Source organism: Ranitomeya imitator, chromosome 10, assembly GCF_032444005.1.
Source record: "Ranitomeya imitator isolate aRanImi1 chromosome 10, aRanImi1.pri, whole genome shotgun sequence".
NCBI lineage: Eukaryota > Metazoa > Chordata > Amphibia > Anura > Dendrobatidae > Ranitomeya > Ranitomeya imitator.
The window spans coordinates 115,605,098-115,627,582 of NC_091291.1; the positions used below are offsets into that span (position 1 = coordinate 115,605,098).

The 22,485-nt window shown below is 42.6% G+C and overlaps 1 protein-coding gene across 1 annotated transcript in view; it reads left to right on the forward strand.

The window, feature by feature from the left end:
• Positions 1 to 22,485, forward strand: part of CFAP74 (cilia and flagella associated protein 74) — a 211,304-nt gene that overhangs the window by 42,037 nt on the left and 146,782 nt on the right. Inside the window, exons 2-9 of the mRNA XM_069741966.1 lie at positions 4,191 to 4,320; positions 7,727 to 7,823; positions 9,657 to 9,800; positions 10,914 to 11,012; positions 15,832 to 15,936; positions 17,456 to 17,629; positions 18,753 to 18,863; positions 21,164 to 21,266. Coding sequence (XP_069598067.1) covers positions 4,197 to 4,320; positions 7,727 to 7,823; positions 9,657 to 9,800; positions 10,914 to 11,012; positions 15,832 to 15,936; positions 17,456 to 17,629; positions 18,753 to 18,863; positions 21,164 to 21,266 — 957 coding nt within the window. The 5' untranslated portion in view covers positions 4,191 to 4,196. The remainder of the gene's footprint in view (positions 1 to 4,190; positions 4,321 to 7,726; positions 7,824 to 9,656; positions 9,801 to 10,913; positions 11,013 to 15,831; positions 15,937 to 17,455; positions 17,630 to 18,752; positions 18,864 to 21,163; positions 21,267 to 22,485) is intronic.

Genomic DNA, 22,485 nt, shown 5'->3' on the forward strand with positions numbered 1-22,485 from the left:
GGGATGTGAGTGAGGTTGCCAAGGGCCAAAGCTGCCACCAGATTTCGGCCATTGTCACACACTACCATGCCTGGCTGGAGATTCGCTGGCAGTAACCACACATCGCTCTCCTGCTTTATGGCATTCCAGAGCTCCTGCGCTGTGTGGCTTCGATGCCCCAATGAAACTAGTTTCAAGACGGCCTGCTGACGTTTGGCCACGGCTGTGCTCATGTCGGTCATAGGTAAACGTTCACGGGTCCATGTGGGGGTGGACTGTGACGGATCCTGCAGAGAGGAATCAGAGGAACTGGTGTAAGAGGAGGAGTCGATGCGTACAGACTGGATTCCTGCAATCCTTGGAGTGGGCAGGACACGTCCTGCGCCACTCGCACGATCTGTACCTGGCTCAACAACATTAACCCAATGGGCAGTGAGGGAAACATATCGCCCCTGTCCATGCTGACTGGTCCACGCATCGGTGGTGAGGTGGACCTTGCTACTGACGGCGTTCAGTAGCGCATGTTTTATGTTTGCCTCAACATGCCTGTGCAGGGCAGGGACAGCCTGCCTGCTGAAGTAAAAGCGGCTGGGCACCTTGTACTGTGGGACTGCCAATGCCATCAAGTCACGGAAGCTGTCAGTCTCCACCAGCCTGAACGAGAGCATTTCCAGGGACAACAGTTTGGCAATGCCTGCATTCAGAGCCTGTGCTCGGGGGTGGTTGGCCGAGAATGCCCGCCTTTTCTCCCATGCCTGTACTACCGATGGCTGTAGAGTAGACTGGGAGTGTGAGGATGACTGGGAAGGTGGTGCTGTGGGTGGAATTACACAAGGTCTCTGGGAGGAAGCCAAACCAGCTGTGCGTGAGCTGGAGGAAGAGGCAACACGAGCTGAAGAGGTGGTAGCTGCCGCTGTTGGTTGGCCTACATCTTCAGTGTGTTTCTGTAACTCCACCGCGTGCCTGGTCCGCACATGTTTCCACATATTTGTGGTATTGAGGTTGCTGACATTTTTCCCTCTTTTTACTTTATGATGACACAGCTTGCATTTGACAAAACAAATGTCATCTGCAACTGTGTCAAAAAAGGACCAGGCACTGCAAGTCTTGGGAGCGCCCTTTTTGGCTTTGGAAAGAGACAGGCTCCTAACGGGTGCCAAAGTGGAGGCTACAGGCTCCGCAGTCTTCCCCCTCCCTCTCCCTCTTTGGCCCGTAAGAGGAAGCTCTTCCTCTGAGCTGCTCCCACCACCTTCCTGTTCCTCACGCCACGATGGGTCAAGGACCTCATCATCTCCACTACCCTCTGCCACCAACTGCTCCTCCTGGGTAGTCTCAGCAGCACAGTACGCACGAGAAAGCGGCACCTGAGTTTCATCATCAGATGCGTACTGCGCTGTGGTCACCGGAGGCACTGGCCCACCTGCCTCTTCAGAGTCAGAGAGATAAAGCTTTTGGGCATCACTGCACACTGCCTCTTCTTCCATTTCTCCAATGCTGCTTGGCTGGCCCCCTGTTTCCAAGCCAAGAGATTCAGAGAACAGAAGTAGAGACGGCTCCTGTCCTGGGCTCTCTGACTGCCTGGCCAATTTGGCAGGTGGTGAAGAGACAGATGGCTGCTCTCCAGTGCTCTGTGCCTGAGAGGATGTGGCACTAACTGAAGTCGATGCCGAGGCGTTAGCTGCCATCCACCCGACAACGGCTTCAATTTGGTCTTCACGCAGCAGCGGTGCACGGCGCTCTCCGACAAAGCTGCGCATGAAGGACTGTTCCCTGCTGAAACTGAGTGACGACGAGTCACCGGCGCCCGCAGCAGGCACAGAATCACCACGTCCTCTCCCTGCTCCTCTCCCTGCTCCGCGCCCACGCCCACGTGCCTTACTCCCTGCCCTCTTCATCTTGGTTGACAGATAAAGATAAGCAGAAAAGTACTAAGGCCTTAGTGTGCTTATTCCTGTAATGCTCCTCCTAACAGGTGTAAGAAACACTAATGTTGTAAATTGTGGACTAAACTTTATTATTTTTCAAATGTGGCCTACACAAGTGTAAGTTGTGTTTGGTGAACTTAACCTTTTTTTTGGTGCAGATCGGGCTACAGAGCTAGTTTAAATCACACGGAGACCGTGCAGACAGCCGTAAACGGCGCTGCAAGGCCAAGAAACCCTCCTCTAGGTTATCCTATATAGTGTTTTTCCACTATTTAGCTGGATACAAGTGGAAAGACACTAATAGGAATTTTTTTTTTCAAATTTTAAACTGGCTGCACTATTTGAAAAAAAGGAAATTGTTTTTCAAGGTATGAGGCAGTAACGCACCCTGAGCTGAATCCAACCGGCTATGGCTGCACACAGACTACAGGGCGAGCTGGGCTCACACGGAGACCGTGCAGACAGCCGTAAACGGCGCTGCAAGGCCAAAAAACCCTCCTCTAGGTTATCCTATATAGTGTTTTTCCACTATTTAGCTGGATACGAGTGGAAAGACACTAATAGGAATTTTTTTTTTCAAATTTTAAACAGGCTGCACTATTTGAAAAAAAGGAAAATTTTTCTCAAGGTATGAGCCAGTAACGAACCCTGAGCTGAATCCAACCGGCTATGGCTGCACACAGACTACAGGGCGAGCTGGGCTCACACGGAGACCGTGCAGACAGCCGTAAACGGCGCTGCAAGGCCAAAAAACCCTCCTCTAGGTTATCCTATATAGTGTTTTTCCACTATTTAGCTGGATACGAGTGGAAAGACACTAATAGGAATTTTTTTTTTCAAATTTTAAACAGGCTGCAGTATTTGAAAAAAAGGAAAATTTTTCTCAAGGTATGAGCCAGTAACGAACCCTGAGCTGAATCCAACCGGCTATGGCTGCACACAGACTACAGGGCGAGCTGGGCTCACACGGAGACCGTGCAGACAGCCGTAAACGGCGCTGCAAGGCCAAAAAACCCTCCTCTAGGTTATCCTATATAGTGTTTTTCCACTATTTAGCTGGATACGAGTGGAAAGACACTAATAGGAATTTTTTTTTTCAAATTTTAAACAGGCTGCACTATTTGAAAAAAAGGAAAATTTTTCTCAAGGTATGAGCCAGTAACGAACCCTGAGCTGAATCCAACCGGCTATGGCTGCACACAGACTACAGGGCGAGCTGGGCTCACACGGAGACCGTGCAGACAGCCGTAAACGGCGCTGCAAGGCCCAAAAACCCCCCTCTAGGTTATCCTATGTAGTGTTTTTCCACAATAGAGCTGGAGACTGGTGGAAAAACACTAATAGGAAATTTGAGAAAAAATGTGCAGCAGGCTGCACTAAGAGCAAAAAAGAACAACTGTGTGAGGCAGTGTGAACCCCCCCTGAGCTGAATACAACCGGGTATATGGCTGCACACAGACTACAGAGTGAGCTGCACACACACACACACAGAGACCTTGCAGAACGCTGTTAAAACAGCGCTGCAAGGCAAGAGCAAGGTGAACAGTGAAGAACACACAGCGTTTTGCTAAATTAGCCTTTGGAAAGGAAAATAAAGCAATTAGCTAGCTCAACTGGCCCTCAGTTAGAACACAGCGTCCTGTCCCTAACTGAAATCACAGCAGAGTGAGCGCAAAATGGCGGCAGCGCTTTTTTATAGTGCAGAGTGACATCATTTCAGCAGCCAATCCAAGCCTTGCCAGTACTTACATGCCCACCATGCTAAACAGGATGTGCCCACACTTTCATTCATTCCTCATTGGCTGCTGCGTTCAATTTGAATTCTGGGAACTTCCGATTCCGGTATCCGATACGCGGGAAGTATCGGAACTCGGTATCGGAATTCCGATACCGCAAATATCGGCCGATACCCGATACTTGCGGTATCGGAATGCTCAACACTACTTATAAACAAAAATCCCAATAGTGAATGGGGCCGAAGCTTAGGAGACATAATGTTTATTAATTGTGCAAAAACATTTTTTTTTTACCAATGGATGATGCCTCCGTGAATCAAATTCCACAAATGCTACAGCATGCATAGGAACATGCCCCAAATCCTGCAAGATCCGACAAGAACCCGTAGACTTCTATAGGTGATGCGCTATAGAACTGGGACCGTACGTCTGGGACCAGTAGTGCCACCATTGACCTGATATAAACCGCTTGCTAATTTGCACCTCTCCGTTCTGCCTTTTTGGATGTACGATGCATCGTTTTCTGCTTTGATGATTTATCTCTATACAGGGGACTATGTCTTTAGATATGGACGATTCAGTCGTTTTGGAAAGTTCACAGGATGAAGCAGAGATGGCCTCATATTTCAGAGAGGAAAACCCACCGGATTCCTTCTGGACTCAGGAGGAGCATATTAAAGGTGACGTGCCATGTTCAAAGCCACATATTTATTTAATTTTTTTTTAGCCAATCTGAGCATACTTTTCTTTTTTAAATTGTCAGATTCGGGTAAAAAAAAAAATTGCTATTAAATTTGGATACATTTTTTGAACCATTGTCATTGCTGGCTGCAAAGTGAGTTAACTAAGAATCAGTCAGGGAGCTCTTCTGACTTTGTCATTTTATCAGCTGATTTATGGACACACGAAAGTTCAGCTCAACTTTCACGTGGTCTGTACTGTAGTAGTGTTGAGTAAAAAGGTTTTGCAGGACCCTGACCCGACAGTCCACATTAGTAGTCAATGTCTGACCCGAGCACTGCGATCCTCTACAATGCAACATCCCGGGGGTCTATTCTGATTAGTTGGCTCCTGCAGTGTCACTACTTGGGGTCAGAATTGGCGTCAGGGATGGAAAGCTTGCCCTGCTCAGGTCTAGCAGCAATGGACTACTGAGTTCTGAAAATGTTTGTGCCTAACCCTAGTCTGGACCAGTACAGAGGAATTTAGAAAAAGAGAGAAGAATTACAAATGAGCTCACTGTTGGAATCTTAGTTAACTCATTCAGCAACCTTGCTAGTGCATTTGTCATCTGACAGGTTTTGGTAAGGCTATACCCTTAAGGCCGGCTTCACACTTGCGAGTTTTACGGACGTAAGAGCGCAGAATCTACGTCCGTAAAACTCGCAAAAAATACGGCACAATTATTCTCTATGCCCCTGCTCCTATCTGCCGTATTTTACTGATTAGTATTATACGGCTTTCTACGGCCGTACAAAATCGCAGCATGCTGCGTTTGTCACCGTACTGCGCAAGAAATACGCCAATGAAAGTCTATGGAAGCGTGAAAAATACGGATTACACACGGACCAGCAGTGTGACTTGCGAGAAATACGCAGCGGTGTTAGAGAGAAAAGCCGGCAATTCAGTGCGGTGTACAGTAAAATCACACTGACAGCTTACAATATAATAGGTAGAATAAATGTGTACACATAGAATAGGTATATATATATATATATGTCAGTGAGACACATATATGTATATATATTAATATTTATTCCAGCGCTATACAGCTTGAAAGCCGGTAATTCAATTACCGGCTTTTTCTTTCTCCTTCCTAAAACCCGACATGATTTGAGACATGATTACATACAGTAAACCAGGTCTTCTCTCCATTTTTTTTGCAGATTCCACACTACTAATGTCAGTAGTGTGTATCTGCAAAATTTGGCCGTTCTAGCTCTTAAAATAAAGGGTTAAATGGCGGAAAAAATTGGCGTGGGCTCCCGCGCAATTTTCTCCGCCAGAGTAGTAAAGCCAGTGACTGAGGGCAGATATTAATAGCCTGGAGAGGGTCCACGGTTATTGCCCCCCCCCCCCCCTGGCTAAAAACACCTGCCCCCAGCCACCCCAGAAAAGGCACATCTGGAAGATGCGCCTATTCTGGCACTTGGCCACTCTCTTCCCATTCCCGTGTAGCGGTGGGATATGGGGTAATGAAGGGTTAATGCCACCTTGCTATTGTAAGGTGACATTAAGCCTAATTAATAATGGAGAGGCGTCAATTATGACACCTATCCATTATTAATCCAATTGTAGTAAAGGGTTAAATAAAACACAAACACATTATTTAAAATTATTTTAATGAAATAAAAACAATGGTTGTTGGAGTATTTTATTCAACGCCCAATCCAGTCACTGAAGACCCTCGTTCTGTGAAAGAAAAAACATAATAAACCAACAATATACTTACCCTCCGCAGATCTGTAACGTCCAACGATGTAAATCCTTCTGAAGGGGTTAAAACATTTTGCAGCAAGGAGCTTTGCTAATGCAGGCTGCTCCTCGCTGCAAAACCCCAGGGAATGAGGCTAAATATAGATCAATGAGCTACATTTAGCTTCATTTGCGGTGAGGCGCCCTCTGGTGGCTGTTCATAGATCGTGGGAACTTTACTAGAAAGCCTTTGAGCCTGGGAGCTTTCTAGGCAAGTTCCCACGATCTATGAACAGCCAGCAAAGGGCGCCTCACCGCAAATGAATTATTAATTAGGCTTAATGTCACCTTACAATAGCAAGGTGGCATTAACCCTTCATTACCCCATATCCCACCGCTACACGGGAATGGGAAGAGAGTGGCCAAGTGCCAGAATAGGCGCATCTTCCAGATGTGCCTTTTCTGGGGTGGCTGGGGGCAGATATTTTTAGCCAGGGGGGGGCCAATAACCGTGGACCCTCTCCAGGCTATTAATATCTGCCCTCAGTCACTGGCTTTACTACTCTGGCGGAGAAAATTGCGCGGGAGCCCACGCCAACTTTTTCCGCCATTTAACCCTTTATTTTAAGAGCTAGAACGTCCAAATTTTGCAGATACACACTACTGACATTAGTAGTGTGGAATCTGCAAAAAAAAATGGAGAGAAGACATGGTTTACTGTATGTAAACCATGTCTCAAATCATGTCGGGTTTAGGAAGGAGAAAGAAAAAGCCGGTAATTGAATTACCGGCTTTCAAGCTGTATAGCGCTGGAATATATATATATATATATATATATATATATATATATATATAAACAGTATATATATATTTTTTTTTTTTTCTTTTTGGGACACATGGATCATTTCTATAGCGGTATGTTGGTTTTGCAAGCCTGCGAGAAAACCACGCAGTACGGATGCCATACGGATTACATACGGAGGATGCCATGCGCAAAAAACGCTGACACACCCTGCCTACGGAGGAGCTACGGACCACTATTTTCGGGACATTTCAGCGTATTACGGCCGTAATATACGGACCGTATTTTCATACGCTGAGTGTGAAGCCGGCCTAAGGGTTCACACAATTGTATATCTTTGAAGTTGAAAAAAAAATAAAATCCCTCCGTTGTTTTGAAAAAAAAAAAAAAAAAATCTGCTTCGGAATGTGTGCGTTTTTTCACAAGGTTTTCAGTTCTGACTTTTTTTTACTCTCAATTTTTTACATGGTTTTGGATTGTCTTTGTGAATCGTTTTTCTTTCTCTAGTCTTTCCTCTTTTTTTTTTTTTTTTTTTGCAGCCATTTTGACTTCAGTGCCAAGTTTGGTGCCTCCGTTTCAAAGAGTTGACATTTCACTTTTTTTTTTTTTTAACCTAGGGCACTGTTCAAAAAATGAATTGGAAGAGTTTTTTTTAAAGCGTTTTCTGATGTGAATTTCTAAGCGGATCCACTTTAAAAAAAAATCCACATAAAAAAATTTGAGTGATCCTTCAGCCGTTGGTCTGGACGTTCCCGTCTTGCCTGCGTTCCATAACTATGCCTCACATCAGATGTTTACTTTCCATTGTCTCCGCCGCAGATTATTATTTGTTTATTCACGCAGTTCTATTGCTTTTGTTCTCCTTCAAGGTGATGAATTCACTTTTGGAGCCGCAACAGAAAAAAATCAGCTTGAAGACGCCGCCACGGAGGAATTAAGTGACAGCTTCGATTCCGAATCTAACTGGTAAGCGGCGTCCGTCCCGGCCCCGGCTCCTCCTGCCATTTATCTGGGGGATTCATTATGATCGCTGTGATTTTTACCGTAGATGTTTATGATGCACACAGGGAAACAAATAGCAAACAATAACAATTCGGCGCCGGCTTTATGCTATTTTGATGCGGTCGTCGGAGCATTAAACTCTCGTGAAATAGGTAGAATCTTTCTCGGATGCTCGTCTGAGCGCAGGTATTTATTTATTTGGGGGCATAACTACTAAATGAGCTGTTTGTTTTTTTTTTGCTGAACCGCTTCGACGGTGACAGGCGATACTAGCGGAGATTTAATGCCGGTATTACAACGGAATAGCTCAATAAATGGCGTATTCGGTCGAAAAAACATGCAAAATGGAATTAACGGGTCCATTTTTAAGACATAATGCGTCATTTCCCAAGGAAAATGTAGTATACATTTAAATGGCTCCTCCAGGAAAAAAAAAATATGTTGTGTAAACTATAGGAATCAATCAGAAGTTTAGTGTTCGTGCTCTCACATTTATTAGACCCGTGCGGTATATAAAAATGCGTTTTTAACTCGAGTGCCGCTAAATAGAAGCCATATTCACACCTTCATATCTCTGATATCTGGCACTTATTACAAAGTGCATCCACTTTATGGATTTGAATGGATAAAGGATTTACCGTAAATGGGTAGTCCACATTTGGGCCCCAATTTTTTTTTTTTATTACTTAAATGTATATATTCGGGGCTAAAAATAATTTTTGCAATTGGGTTTCACTGAAAAGTTTTGCAACGTTTGGCTTTTACAGGCTCGTTTTGCTGCAACTTTGATGCGGTCCGTGGTCATAAATCAGCTGAGAGGAGCTCAGAAAATGACAGATAAAAAAGTTAGAAACTTTCCGCCAGGCCGTCATGGCGGGCTTACTGACAGATGTTCCGTTAGCTCATTCTACAGCCAGCAATAGACTGTATTACACTCAAGTGATTTTTTTTTTTTTTTACACTCATTTTTTAATAAGGTTTTGTATAGTTTTTGTGATACATTTTTCTACAGTAGTGCTACAGAAGGCAAACGGTGCAAAAAATTTTTTTGATCCACTTGAAAAAATTATCAATTATCCAATTGAAAAAAATTATTTTTAGTCCCAATTACATGCATTTAAATAAAAAAAAAAAGTTTCACCGAAGACTGTGAGAGCCAGAACGGGGTCCGAACAAGGTTCTCCGCCGTTGTGATCGTTACCTCTGACTTCTGGTCAGACAGAAGCTTCGGTCACAAGATGGAAATTCGGGACCGGAGCGGCTCTGGGAAGAGCAGAAGACGGCAGCTGGGAAGAGCAGAAGCCGGCGGCTGGTAAGTATATTGCTAGGAGCAAGGAACATGCATTAATGATACTTCTCTGGAGGTGAAATAAATAAAACCGCCGGAGCAGTGCTTTAAAGCGCTAGATGCTGTGGATCCCCATTACACAGCATTTATGGGGGGCTGCACACAATTCTCCTAAAGGTCCTGTTTCATCAGCAGAACAAGCAGCTATCTCTCCAGACATGAACATGATTATCAGCGGTGTATTGAGTCACCTGTCAATGTAATCCTGCCTCTGATGATAACGAGCCTGCTGAAAAGTCTTCCGTAAAGTATGGGACGTCTGAGTCTAAAATAGCCACAGTGACCAATGTGAATATTGCAAGATGACTAATTTTGTTTTTAGCACTGACTTTGATATAATTTTGTGTTAAATACATGTCATTTTCTGCCATTTATTGAGATTGAAGTTGACATTTTCTCTTTGCGGTGATAAAAATACATTTCTGCATCTGCTTTTTCCTCGTGTCTAGGTCCGGTGAACAGTTCACTGATCAGGATGAGACGATGAAAGGTACAAGACACGTCGATAAGGTCCGGGCCTTCAGACTACGTAAAAAACTCAACCAGCTCGACAGTTTTCAACAGGAGAAAGAATTAATGATTCAGAAAGTCAGGTTTGTTTTCTCGTCCAGTTTTACAACATCCAGGATTTAGGTCTACGTTGTTTCGGCTTTCTAACACCACCGCAAGTAATAACGTTCCTCAGAAAAGCTCTTGGGAATCCCTACAGTAATCTCAGCTGAACTTCAGGCCTCATTATAAAGATTGACAGCTCTACCGGAACATGTTATTTTACCGTGAACGTTCTACACCCCATCGGAAAGAAGAACACGAGGCTTATAAGCAAAGCCAATAACAGCAGTAGCCTATGACTCAGAACTGTAGAGGGGCTAATGTGACCCATCGGTACCAATCTACAGTTAAAGGAGCCCTACACTTGAAAAAAAATTCTCTCTAGACGTACAGTATGCATCCCCGTCCCGCAAATTTTAATTTTGCGCTTTACTTTTTTTCTTACCCATTAGAAAAAATGGCATAATTGTATTATATGCTGAAAAATGTTTAAAAGTGGGTGAAATAAAATGCAATTTTTTGGGGTTGTTTTTAAGGGGTACACATGCCGGACACATGATCTGTCAATATGATTACGGCAATACCAAATCACTTTTTTATATTTTGCTGTGTTTTTTTTTTTTTTTAAATCGCCATTCTATGATGCCTATAGATTAATTTGTCACTATTTTTTATTGAGGGCACCGTAGTGTTTTATTGGTACGATTTTGGGGTACATACAACATTTTGATTGGGTTTTAGTGTATCTTTTGCGTTTTGACAATTCTAGAGTTAACTTTTTTTTTCTTTTCCGTAAGGGTTAAATAATATTATATATTAATTTATCAAACAGTCACAAGCATACCAAATATATATTTATTTTTGGATTGAGAAAGAGATTGATTTAAATTATTATTTTTTTCTTTAATTTTGTTTATATTTTGTAAACATTTTTAGCCTCTTTGAGGGACTTGAAATGGCATATAGTGACATTAATGATCTCCTTTGAAGCCTAGCCCATGAGGATTAAACTTCAAAGCTCTATGAAAGATTAGTCAATCTATGACTTTTTTATTTTTCAATTACGGTATATTTATTATCCCCCCCCCCAAAAAAAAGGATTGTATTTATTTTTTAAAAAAATCTTAATTTTTTTTTTTTTTTTTTTGCAACAGGGTAGAAGTGAAGGCCTGTCAGGAGAGAATCGAGTCACTGGAGCAACAAAAGTCTAGTGTGGAAGCGGATATTCAGAATGAGCAGAAGAATTCTAACATGTAAGCAAGTAACTCCGTACCCCGAAAAATGTCAGACATCCTAAGGATACGCACAGGAATGGCTGAACATTTGTTCTGCGGACAGCCATCTATCCTGACTCTCTCATACACAGGAATTCTCTGCCAGATATTTCTCTTTTTGGATATCATTTACTGAGTGAGACCCCACATACACATTAGACCATGAGCCGATCCGTCCGATATCGGTGGGTTTGGCCGATCTTAGTCTAATGTGTCTGGGAGCCTTTAACATGGCAGATCAACTACAAAATGTAATGTAATCTCAGAACCATAACTTGTAAGATGCATTCAGGCTCCTTTTAAACTTCGGTAGTCTCACTGCTCTTACAGTAAAAAATCCTTCCCTACATTTCAATAGTTCATTCTTTCCTGTAGATGTATTCGGTTCCCCCTTTCTATACTTAATGTCCCGGGGCCTCGGCTCAGAGCAGATTTAATCTGTGGACTGCACAGTTCGTTGCATTCATTACTCAGTCTCCTCTCGGAGCCGGTATCCTACCATTGATTGCCAGGTCACTCTTTTTTGTGACCTGCCTTCCCTGCCAAAATCTCGCACAGGCGCCATCACTCTAGGGGCAGAATATGATCCATAATATCCTGATGATGTTATGAAATCCGGTATATCCATCTGCACATGCGCCACACCTGAGAGTGACGGCGCCTGCGCGAGATATCAGTTTCTGTGACCTGCTCTTCCGCCTGAGATCTCGTGCAAGTGGCGTCATTCCCGAGGGTGGCTCATGCGCGGGTGGATATTCCATCTCTCACAACAACATTAGGATTAGTGATGAGCGAATATACTCGTTACTCGAGATTTCTCGAGCACGCTCGGGGGTCCTCCGAGTATTTTTTTAGTGCTCGGAGATTTAGTTTTTCATGCCGCAGCTGAATGATTTACATCTGTTAGCCAGCATAAGTACATGTGGGTATTCCCTAGCAACCAGGCAACCCCCACATGTACTTATGCTGGCTAACAGATGTAAATCATTCAGCTGCGGCAATAAAAACTAAATCTCCGAGCACTAAAAAATACTCGGAGGACCCCCGAGCATGCTGGAGAAATCTTGAGTAACGAGTATATTCGCTCATCACTAATTAGGATGCTACTGCACATGCGCCACCCCTAGAATGATGGCATCTGCACAAGATATTGGTCGGGGCACCACGTCGCCAAAAATGATGACCTTTCAATCACTGGCAGGAGGCTGGTGCTAGGTGGAGAAAAAGGCCGAGGTTCTGCACTTACAAGCTCATTAGCATAAGAATCCGCCGTTGGATTATGAGACAACACGGACACTGATTTGCAATATAAATGTATGGACGTAATCATCATTACAAGAAGTTATTAACTGTGATGACGTTTCTTTGGGGTCTAAAACCTACTGACACGTTCCCTTTATGTCAAAATTCTGTCTCATGCCATGAAGTCCCTGCACATGCCCAAATCAATAGAATATTGCAAGTTTGCAGAAAACGTTTCCAGGATTTCAAGGATCATTTTTTTTTATTCCCAAAAGATCAACCGACTGTTTACACACTAATAACAAACCCGTCCTTGTCCTTGAGTTACAGAAATCTGAGTTCTAAATCCTCGTTTTCAAAACATTCCGTGCAGTTGAGCAGAGAAGGGTTCACGCTGCATAATATCCACTAATATATTATTATTAATTACGCTGAGCAATATTGGTAACTTATAGATTAGAATAGCTCTATTGATTCTTTCTTGGCTCAATGTTCATGTAGCCATTTTCTGGCTTCTATATATAAGACGTAGGTGCGCTCACGCTTGTGCCGAGCAGGTGTTGCAGCCATGTATCCCTAGTGATAACCAGATGGTACAGGTGATGTAGATATCTCCAAGGTGCTTGGTTGTAACCGAATTTTAACCTGCCGTTTCTACCATAAAGAATCTTATGAGAAAAGACAACATGGAGGTAAGACATTGCAGAATATCGTCGTATTTGACAGCAGCATAGGAGTCATTGCTGGATGTAGCATCTCCTGCATTACTGATGCTTCTTTATAAATCTGCAGGACTCTGCTTTTTGTCATATTAAACATTTTGCAGCTTCTAAGTTATATAATGTTAATAATTATCGTTAATTGCTTATGGAACTGGTTAAGACATATCGGAGGTACTTGGGACTCAGACTCACTGTATGACAGAGCCTTATAGACAAGTGAGTCAGAGGTGTCTAAAGAAATATTGCTGTCTACACAAGTGACCAAGTGATGACATAGTCACATACCTTAGTGAGACCTATAAAGTGTTCAATAAAATGTTAAAAAAAATACTTTAAAACTTAAAACGCAACCACCTAGTTTTGTTATTAGTGATGAGCGAACATACTGGGATAAGGTGTTATCTGAGCATGCTTGGGTGCTAACCGAGTGTCTTCAGCATGCTCAAAAAAATATGTTTAAGTCTCCGCAGATGTATGTCTCGCTGCTATTCGATAGCCGCAACACATGCAGAGATTGCCTTATAAACCGGCTGCGTGATATGTCTAACAGCTGTGAGACATGCAACCGCGGGGACCCGAACATATTATTCGAGCACGTCGAAGACACTTGGTTAGCATCTGAGCATGCTCAGATAGCACCTTATATTTAGATTGTGAGCCCCATTGGGGACAGTGATGATAATGTCTGTAAAGCGCTGCGTAATATGTTAGCGCTATATAAAAATAAAGATTATTATTATTATTATTATCCGAGGACGTTCGCTTCTCACTAATTGATATATAAAAAGATAAATTTATAGTGACAATGTGATGACCTAATTTGTTAAATAGTTACTAAATATCTAAGATTTTTTTTATCTGATCAGCCTTTGCAAACCTTTTTAAAATATACAGTTTATTACCATATTTTGCATTCTTCGCTCCCAAACACTATGCTGCAGTGTCGTGTCTGTGCCCAGTTCCTGCTCTTTTAGAAGCTGCTTCCAACTGCTGCTCAGAAACATCTGTGCACTGCATTCAGTCTGTGTGCAGGACTATCCCTCTCTGAGCATCTTCCCTCCCTTTTCTTTTAAGGGAAAGGGAAAGACCTGTACTCTGTTTAAAAGAGAAGTAGGCAAAAAAAGACAATGAAGTATATTACTAAAATACACACATACATATAAATAGTACTGTGCAAAACTTTTAGGCAAGTTTGGAAAAACGCGTCAGAGTAATAAGCTTTCAAAAATACAAGTGTAAATAGTTTTATTTCTATGTATTAACAAAATGCAAAATAAATGAACAAAAGAGAAATCTAAATCACATCAATATTTGGTGACCGCCTTTTGTTTTCAGAACAGCATCAATTCTTCTAGGTACCTGTCACTTACAGAGTTTTGGAAGGAATTAATTGTTCCAAACATTTTGGAGAACTAACCACAGATCTGTGGATAACCCTTGTGCAAATCCTTCTGGTTCTTCATGTACGGTAATTCCAGACTTGATGATCATGAGATCAAGACTCTGTTTATTTGTTTAATAAACTAAAAAATTGTTGCGTCATCAAGTCCCCAATAGGTGCACCCTGAGGTGCTTCAATTCTCTGAATGGGATAACATTAGTTGTGACTACCACTCCTGTACAGAACAGTTTCGTTTCTGTAATACAGTGTTCCAAATTATTATGCAAATTGGATTTAAGTGTCATAAAGAAGTAATTTTTTTTTTTTTCAAATAACCTCATGGATAGTATTATGTCTAAAGGTCTTTGGATCAATGAAATCGATCTCAAACACCTGTGATAATTAGTTTGCCAGGTGCTCAATTATAGGAAAACTACCCAAGAACGACGTTTCACAATATTAAGCAGTCACAGATTTCAAACATTATGGGAGAGGAAAAGGATCTCTCTGCTGCCAAAGAGCATCACATAGTGCAATGCCTTGGACAAGGTATGAAAACATGATATATTTCACAAACATTTGAGCGTGATCATAACAATGTGAATAGATTTGTGGCTGATACAGAGCACAGACGAGTTCGTGCAGATAAAGGCGTAATGAGGAAGGTTTCTGCTAGACAAATTCATCAGATTAAGAGGGAAACTGCTAAAATACCATTACAAAGCAGCTAACTGGTATGTGAAGCTGCTGGTGCCTCTGGAGTCCTCCGAACCTCACGGTGTAGGTTACATCATAGGCTTCAGTTGTGCGTAACCTAATATTCGGCCACCCCTATTCAGTGCACACAAGCAGAAATGGTTGCAGTGGATCCAGAGATACATGAACACTAATTTTAAAGCAGATTTGTTTACTGATTAGTGCTGTGCAACCCTGGACGGTCCAGGTGGATGGATGGTGGATGGCCACCATGTCCCAACAAGGCTGGGACGTTAGCAAGGAGGTTTCATAGTCATGTTTTGGGCCAGAATTATGAGGAGAGAGCTGGTGGACCTATCTACGATCCCTGAAGGTGTGGAAATGAGCCCCTGAGCTCATCTTTATTGAGAAGTTTTGGAGTATCATCAAGCAAAAGATCTATGAGGGTGGGAGGCAGTTCATATCAAAACAGCAGCTCTGGGAGGCGATTCTGACTTCATGCAAAGAAATTCAAGCAGAAACTCTCCAAAAACTCACAAGTTCAATGGGTGTAAAAATAATGAAGGTGATACAGTATCAAGGAATAATCCTATGTTACATGTTACTTGGCCTGTTAAGATGATGCTAATTAAAAAAAACAGCTGATTTCAGTACATGTGGCCTCTTAATGCTGCAAATTCAACAAATGACCATTTTCAGTTGTTTATCATCCTATAAAGTTTTTCCTTTAGTTCATGTTCTTTTTTCCCTACGACAGAGCGGCTGTTTTTCGTCTGAGATCTTTGCATAAACGACTAAGCACCGAGCTGCTCAATGAGGAAGACGTGAAAACAAAGATTGCTGACATATTGAAGGATAACGAGTGAGTGGAGTTGACCCTTTCTGTATGGAAGTCCAGGGTGTATTAGTTAAATTTATTAAAGCTTTTTTCCTGTAATAAAAATTATTACAAAAGTTTATTATCTTGAATTGTACAGCTGAGTTTGACATCCCATGTGGCTGAACTGCAGTGAATTTTCCGCAGTACATTAAATGTAGGAAATCCACAGTGGTAAATATCAATCGCACTGATGTGTGCATGATTCCAGCGTGCTGTTGGAAGAAGTAACAAGCGGTCCCAGGCCAGTCCGGGTACAGCGCACTGGGAATTAAACAACAGTAATTATACTTGGATCGTTAAAAACGGTGTTAGGAGGCTAACAACTCGCAGGGTTCTGTCACAAGTGTGTCACGTACTCCTGGGGTATCTGGGGTTGGAAGATTGTGAATCACAGATCTTCAGTTTAGCCTGTGTGTTTTGTGTCACATATTAAATGGATTTTGTTTCCTTTGGTGCTGAAGAGGTTAATGACCCTTTCTATGCTGGTCAGAAACATGCATCTCCATCTCACAGCTGCTCCTGGTCTGGTCATTTCCTCTCTCTATAAAATCTGGCCAGACCTTCTCTTCCTTACCAGTTTAAGTTTTTCCTCTGGGTTCTTTGGAGACGCTGTGCTGAGTTGGAGATTGTTGTTGCTGCTGGAGATTGTTACATCATCACAAAAAACCCCTCAAATAGCCAGAGCACAAAAAAAAAACTGACAATGATCATTAAATACGAAGGGACGAAACGCGCGTTGGGGCGCTTGGGGAACAGCCACACATAGCAGACCACCTCTCATGTAAGTGTTTACCAATTTTGTATATTTCGATTTAATCCCATGGCAGTACTACTGATGTCCTAGTTAGCATATCCATTGGGATTAGGAGCTAACATTGTATGATACACTACACAACGTGGATAGTAGGTCAGGCATGTATTGGTATATCTCCCCATTTATATCAAGTATTGACCATAATGGCTATATGAATTGATTTTGGATTTCTGTTACTTGTGTTATTTATATATGAACTTTGTTTAGTTCTATTTAATAAAAGCTGTAATTTTTAATATTAGCATAGTATACTGGATTTCTTCATGTGTGTTTTTGGAGATTGTTACATGTTGGTTTTGGGTGTATGTTGTCCTCATTGTCCTATTCCTGTTTGGTTGGTACCTACGTACCCTTCCCTATATACTTCTCTACCGTTGGTGAGTTTTTTGTGTGTTTGTTGCTTTCTGTTATCCCTGTTTATTTAGCATGTTTATACACTGGCATATCTGTCCCGGGTTCTCCTGGGGAAGGAGAGGGGACAGCATAGGGGATAACAGGGGAACAGTAAGGCTGGTGGCCCAAACCTCCTCACCTTTAGAGGTAACTTTGGGAGCAGGGATAGTTAGGGACTGTGCGGGGCCCCTTTTCCTAATCATGTACAGTCACAGCATTACAGGTTCTCTTTAACTAATGATAATTAACACATTAAATCTCCACCATAACTAACCAAGTCTTCTCATTGCATAGGTACGACCTCTGGCACATTGAAGTTGAACAAGGAAAATTGACCAGTCTTCGTGAAAGGCTTCAACGAGATGAAGAAGAGTTAGACAGACAGCGCAAAGACTTGGCGGAGCAGCGAGCATTGAGGGAGAAATTGTCACTTTCTCTGGCAGAGCGTAAAAAACAGACAGAAAAGGAGTAAGAAAAACTACATTAGAAATCTGTAACATCCTCCACCAATGCTACAGCTCATAAATTTCTGTAGCCGGAGAATATTTTTTTTTTATGCTCAGAGGGTAGTCTCTTTATAAGTAAGACGTAATAACATATATATGAAACCTAATGGTGGCCATATAGCATAGATAGCTGTCAGCTAAGTGGCCCTCCGTTCTAGGTAATTGAAAGGATCCTCTGTGGGGCCCACCTATGTGGTGTCCGTATACTTATAAATCCCAGAGAATACTTATAAATCCCAGGCGTGTACTATGGAGGACAGAGAATGAACTTCAATCCAATATTGCAGCCAGCATGCAGCCAGCGGGTAAGGAAAGGGTGAATCAAACAGCCGAAAACTCCGCCCATATGACCCAAAACCAGTCCCGCCAAATTCAGGTGACAGAGTCCCTTTAAATGAATGATCTAGTGTGAGACATGTAGATCAGGAGAGCGGACTGTCAGTCATTACATGTCTCACACTAGAGTCGCTGCTTTTCATTTATAATAAGCTCTGGAGGCAGATTCTCTTGGAGATCTATGTCCGGCCCATAGATCTTAACAGCTCATTTACAGTACATATTAAGAAAAACATGGATTTCTCTGGAATAAAACAACGGAACACAGATATCAAGGTCTCATTTTATTCAGCATTCTATGACCTGCATGCCAATGCAGATGACTTAGGAGGATTGATCCTACTGACACATGCCCTTTTCACACTCCTATACAGTAAAATAATGTATGGCGATGCAAACCACCCTGACAATTTACAGAAGGCAATTGGCCCGGGATGCGTTCAGATCATGAGGGTTGTACTGTTGCATACTCTGTATCAGCATGTTCTGAGCCTAATCTGCATTTCAGCTTTCAAAAAGCTGAAGGTACATAAGGAGGGTCCTTCCTCCTTATGTACCTGTGTGCCTTGTTTTTTTGCTCATGTTTAATGTATGTGTCTATATTTGCCCCCTTTACACATGTAAAGCTCCATGGAATAAATGGCGCTATAAAAATGTAATAATAATAAAAAAACACAGATATTTTACTAAAACCATTAGGTTCCGAACAGCTCATACATTGATGGCTAAGCTTGTGTTTGGTATTCCAGGCAAGCATCTAAACAGCTGAAGGAACGGGAACAGCATTATCGTAAAGCCGTGGAGGAGGCGCAGAAGAATCACCAAAGAGCAGTTCAGTTTTTGAAGGAAACCATGGCAAGGTGGGGTATTCTGTAATGTGGTGATAGATTACTCTATCCACAGGGGGGCAATGTATATACCATATTGTGCAAATTACAGGATGCACCTCATTACAAGATGTAACTAATTAAATCTTTCCTGAAGATGTAAATAAGTGCAGAGGTCAACGCCACTCATTTCTGTACTATAGAGAATTAATACTTAATAGTAAGATCCTGTATAAAGTATGTGCATTACACACATACACAACTCTGCAGCATTCACGCTATGTACAATGCACGCCTACACAATGCTGCATGCACAGTAGATGCACACACAGCTCTGCTGCCTGAACAGTACACACACACACAATACTGCTGCACACAGTTTTGCTGCACATACACACACCACTGCCACACGCATACAGTATATTTATGCTGCCCTTACACACACAACACTGCCGCACACTTGCAATGTATTTATGCTGCACACACATACTGTCACAGGGTTACCACAACAGAGAGGAGCCAGAAGACTGCATCGTCTGATTTCGCCTACTCCTGTGCTGAGAAGAAGCACCTCTCCTACTTTTTAATGGTGTTTATTTCTTTTGGCAGAACAGGGGTTAATCGGCCATGTTGAAAACGCTGAGCTCTCAGCTGAGCTCAGTTAGCCACTCCCATCCCATTTATAATTTGGGTCTTGATTCAAGCCCATGTCAGAGCTAGCATTTGCTACATGGCTGAGGAGGAGAGGTGTTCATATGAGAAGAAGTTTTGGAGGAGTTATCTGTGACTGTTGCATGCTTTGTAAGTTTGGTAATTCCATTCCCTTCTTTGTTATTTCCCCATCCTCCACAACCCGATGCATTCCTCTTTTATATGTGAGTGAATATTTGTATACCTGGTGTTTTCAGCTTACCCTTGTTTGTGTTGCCTTGTTTGTCAGGTTGGTGTACTGCGATGCACAGTAGCACCCCTCTTCCCTGGGTGGGGGAAGAGAACAGACGGAGATCTAACTCAGGAGATAAAGCAAGGGTAGTGGCCCCGGCATCTTCACCTTCAGAAGTATCCCAGGGAATAGGGCAAGCTAGGGCACCCCCCATTGTCAGGGACTGGGAAGGAGCCCCTGGTCCCGGGTCAACAGCTGAGTTGTGACAAATACACAGCATTGCTGTGCACACATAGTTATGCTGCATACACACAGCACTTCTACATACACATGTGTATGCTGCATACATACGCACACACAGAGTTATGCTACATATACACACAACACTGCTGCACCTACAGTTTTGTTGCATACTGTGGTAGGAGTACTCAGCTGCTCAAAGAGGTAGTCACAGGAACTCTTTCCGTTTTTAGTTTTCAACTGGTTTATTTAAAAATATCCTGCATAAACCAGTCCAAAATTAAGTAAACATATACAACCGTTCTGGCATAACTGGAAAAACAAAATAGCATACAGTAGAGTCTGTGTGGCTGCGGGGTTTCTCTGCTGAGGGACAAAAACAACAAGGTTCAGCTCTGGAGATCTCATCTCTAGACACACCGAGCAATGGATGGGTCCAAAGGCTTCACATTTACCTTCTGGACCACACCCTGCTTGTGGAGATATGGGGAATATCCTCCCATCCAAGTCTTCAGCTGTTCACAAAAACCCAGCCCTTGATATGGCTGATTAACCCCTCTCCGCACATAGTATGCTGCAGCATTTTTTCCAGGTTCATATCACTGAGGCTAAAATTCTCAGTGACACACATCTCCTCTGCAGTATTTTACCAGTGGCATTCCCACAGTACGTAAACACACACACAATCATAGCACTGCCGCACACACACAGTTATGCTGCATACCTACACAGCACTGCTGAACACACACAATTATACTATATACAAACACACACAGACACCGCACTGATGCATACATACACACAGTTATGCTGCATACATGCACACACAGACGGAGCACTGCTGCTTACACACAATCACACACAGTTATGCTACATACACACTCACACGAAACAATGCTCCACACCGTTTCCTGCATAAATACGCGATTATAGCACTGCTCCCAAGAGAGCACTTCAAGGAGAAATCGCCAGGTACCGGCCTCTTGGACTAGTCACCTATGCGGTCTCCCAGCGGGCCATTTAATACATGTTATTTCTGAAACGATGCAGCCTTTTTCTGTAAAACATACAGTACCTAGCTGGAATGATAGAGCCAGTGTGTGATTGATTCATGCTGCCCGTGGTTTTGGCAGCATGAATCAGCTGTCAGATTCTCTTTCATGGTTTTCATGAGATTCTCTTGATTGATTAATGCTTTTGTAAACACCAGGGTTCGCGAGATTGAGGCTGAAAAAGAACGAAAAGGCAGAGAAGACATGGAGAAGAGGATGCATGCAGTACTATCTCTAAAAAACAGCATTTCTACAAACAGGGTATGAAAGAAGAACCTTTAACTGAATAGAAAATACATCTAGTTTGGCTGCAGTGGGGAGTTACCTGTATTACTACATGACCGTCACAACATCGGGGACTACAAGAGTCTTTTATGTTCTCTTCTCCTTGACATGGAGAAATTTATACCATTTTCCAGATGGTGTAAACTTTTGCAATGGCCCCAAAGCATCTAAAAAAAAAAAAAAAAAAAATTAGCAAATTTTTTTAATTTTTGTTTTCGTAAGAATGTATTTTATGGATCCATCTTGTAGGCAGATATCTATGTCTCTGTGGTTACAGAATTCTGACCTGATGGTCATGTCACATACATACACACCATCTTCTTGCTAACCGATTGCCGTCAACTCGAGCAGAGCTGCTAAGCTCACTGATTGGCTGCAGTGCTGGCGACGTGATGCCAGCGCGGCGGACTGTAAGGCTACTTTCACACTAGCGTCGGACTCTCCCCGTCGCAATGCGTCGGGCAGAGATTCCGACGCTAGCGTTTGACGCACTGCACAACGGGTGCAGCGGATGCATTTCTCCGGCGCATCCGCTGCCCCATTGTGAGGTGCGGGGAGGTGACCGCGAAAAAGCGGTCCGTCAGGAGCAAAAAACGTTACATGTACCGTTTTTTGCTCCCGGCGGTCCGCCACAACACAGCGCAACCGTCGCACGACGGTTGCGACGTGTGGCAAAGCGTCGCAATTAGTCGCTAATGTTAATCTATGGGGCAAAAACGCATCCTGCAAACAATTTTGCAGGATGCGTTTTTTGCCATAAACGACGCATTGCGACGTCTGGCAAAAAACGCCAGTGTGAAAGTAACCTAACAGACACTGAGAGCAGCTTTATAGACTCAACCCTGGACCCAAGGAGGGTGAACAAAGCCAGTTTTTTTTTAAAAATAAACTGCAGCAGGAAAACAGGTTTTCTGATACCGGAAAATAAAAATGATCTCAAATAATTATACAGGAGTAGGTTAAAGATTACCAAACTGGGAAATAAAAAGAAATAATGGGGGAAAATTATAGATGGTAGAGGAAACAGTTAGTGAAAATAATAAGGAATAGGTTTCTTTCTTAAATTCACATTTGAGAATTTTGCTGAATAATATTTCTAAATTTATTGTTGATTTTAAATGGACAAAACAATTTCACAAATTATTGAACGATGCTACATAAAGTCGTGCAGTTTTGTTTTTTTTTTCCTGCTGAA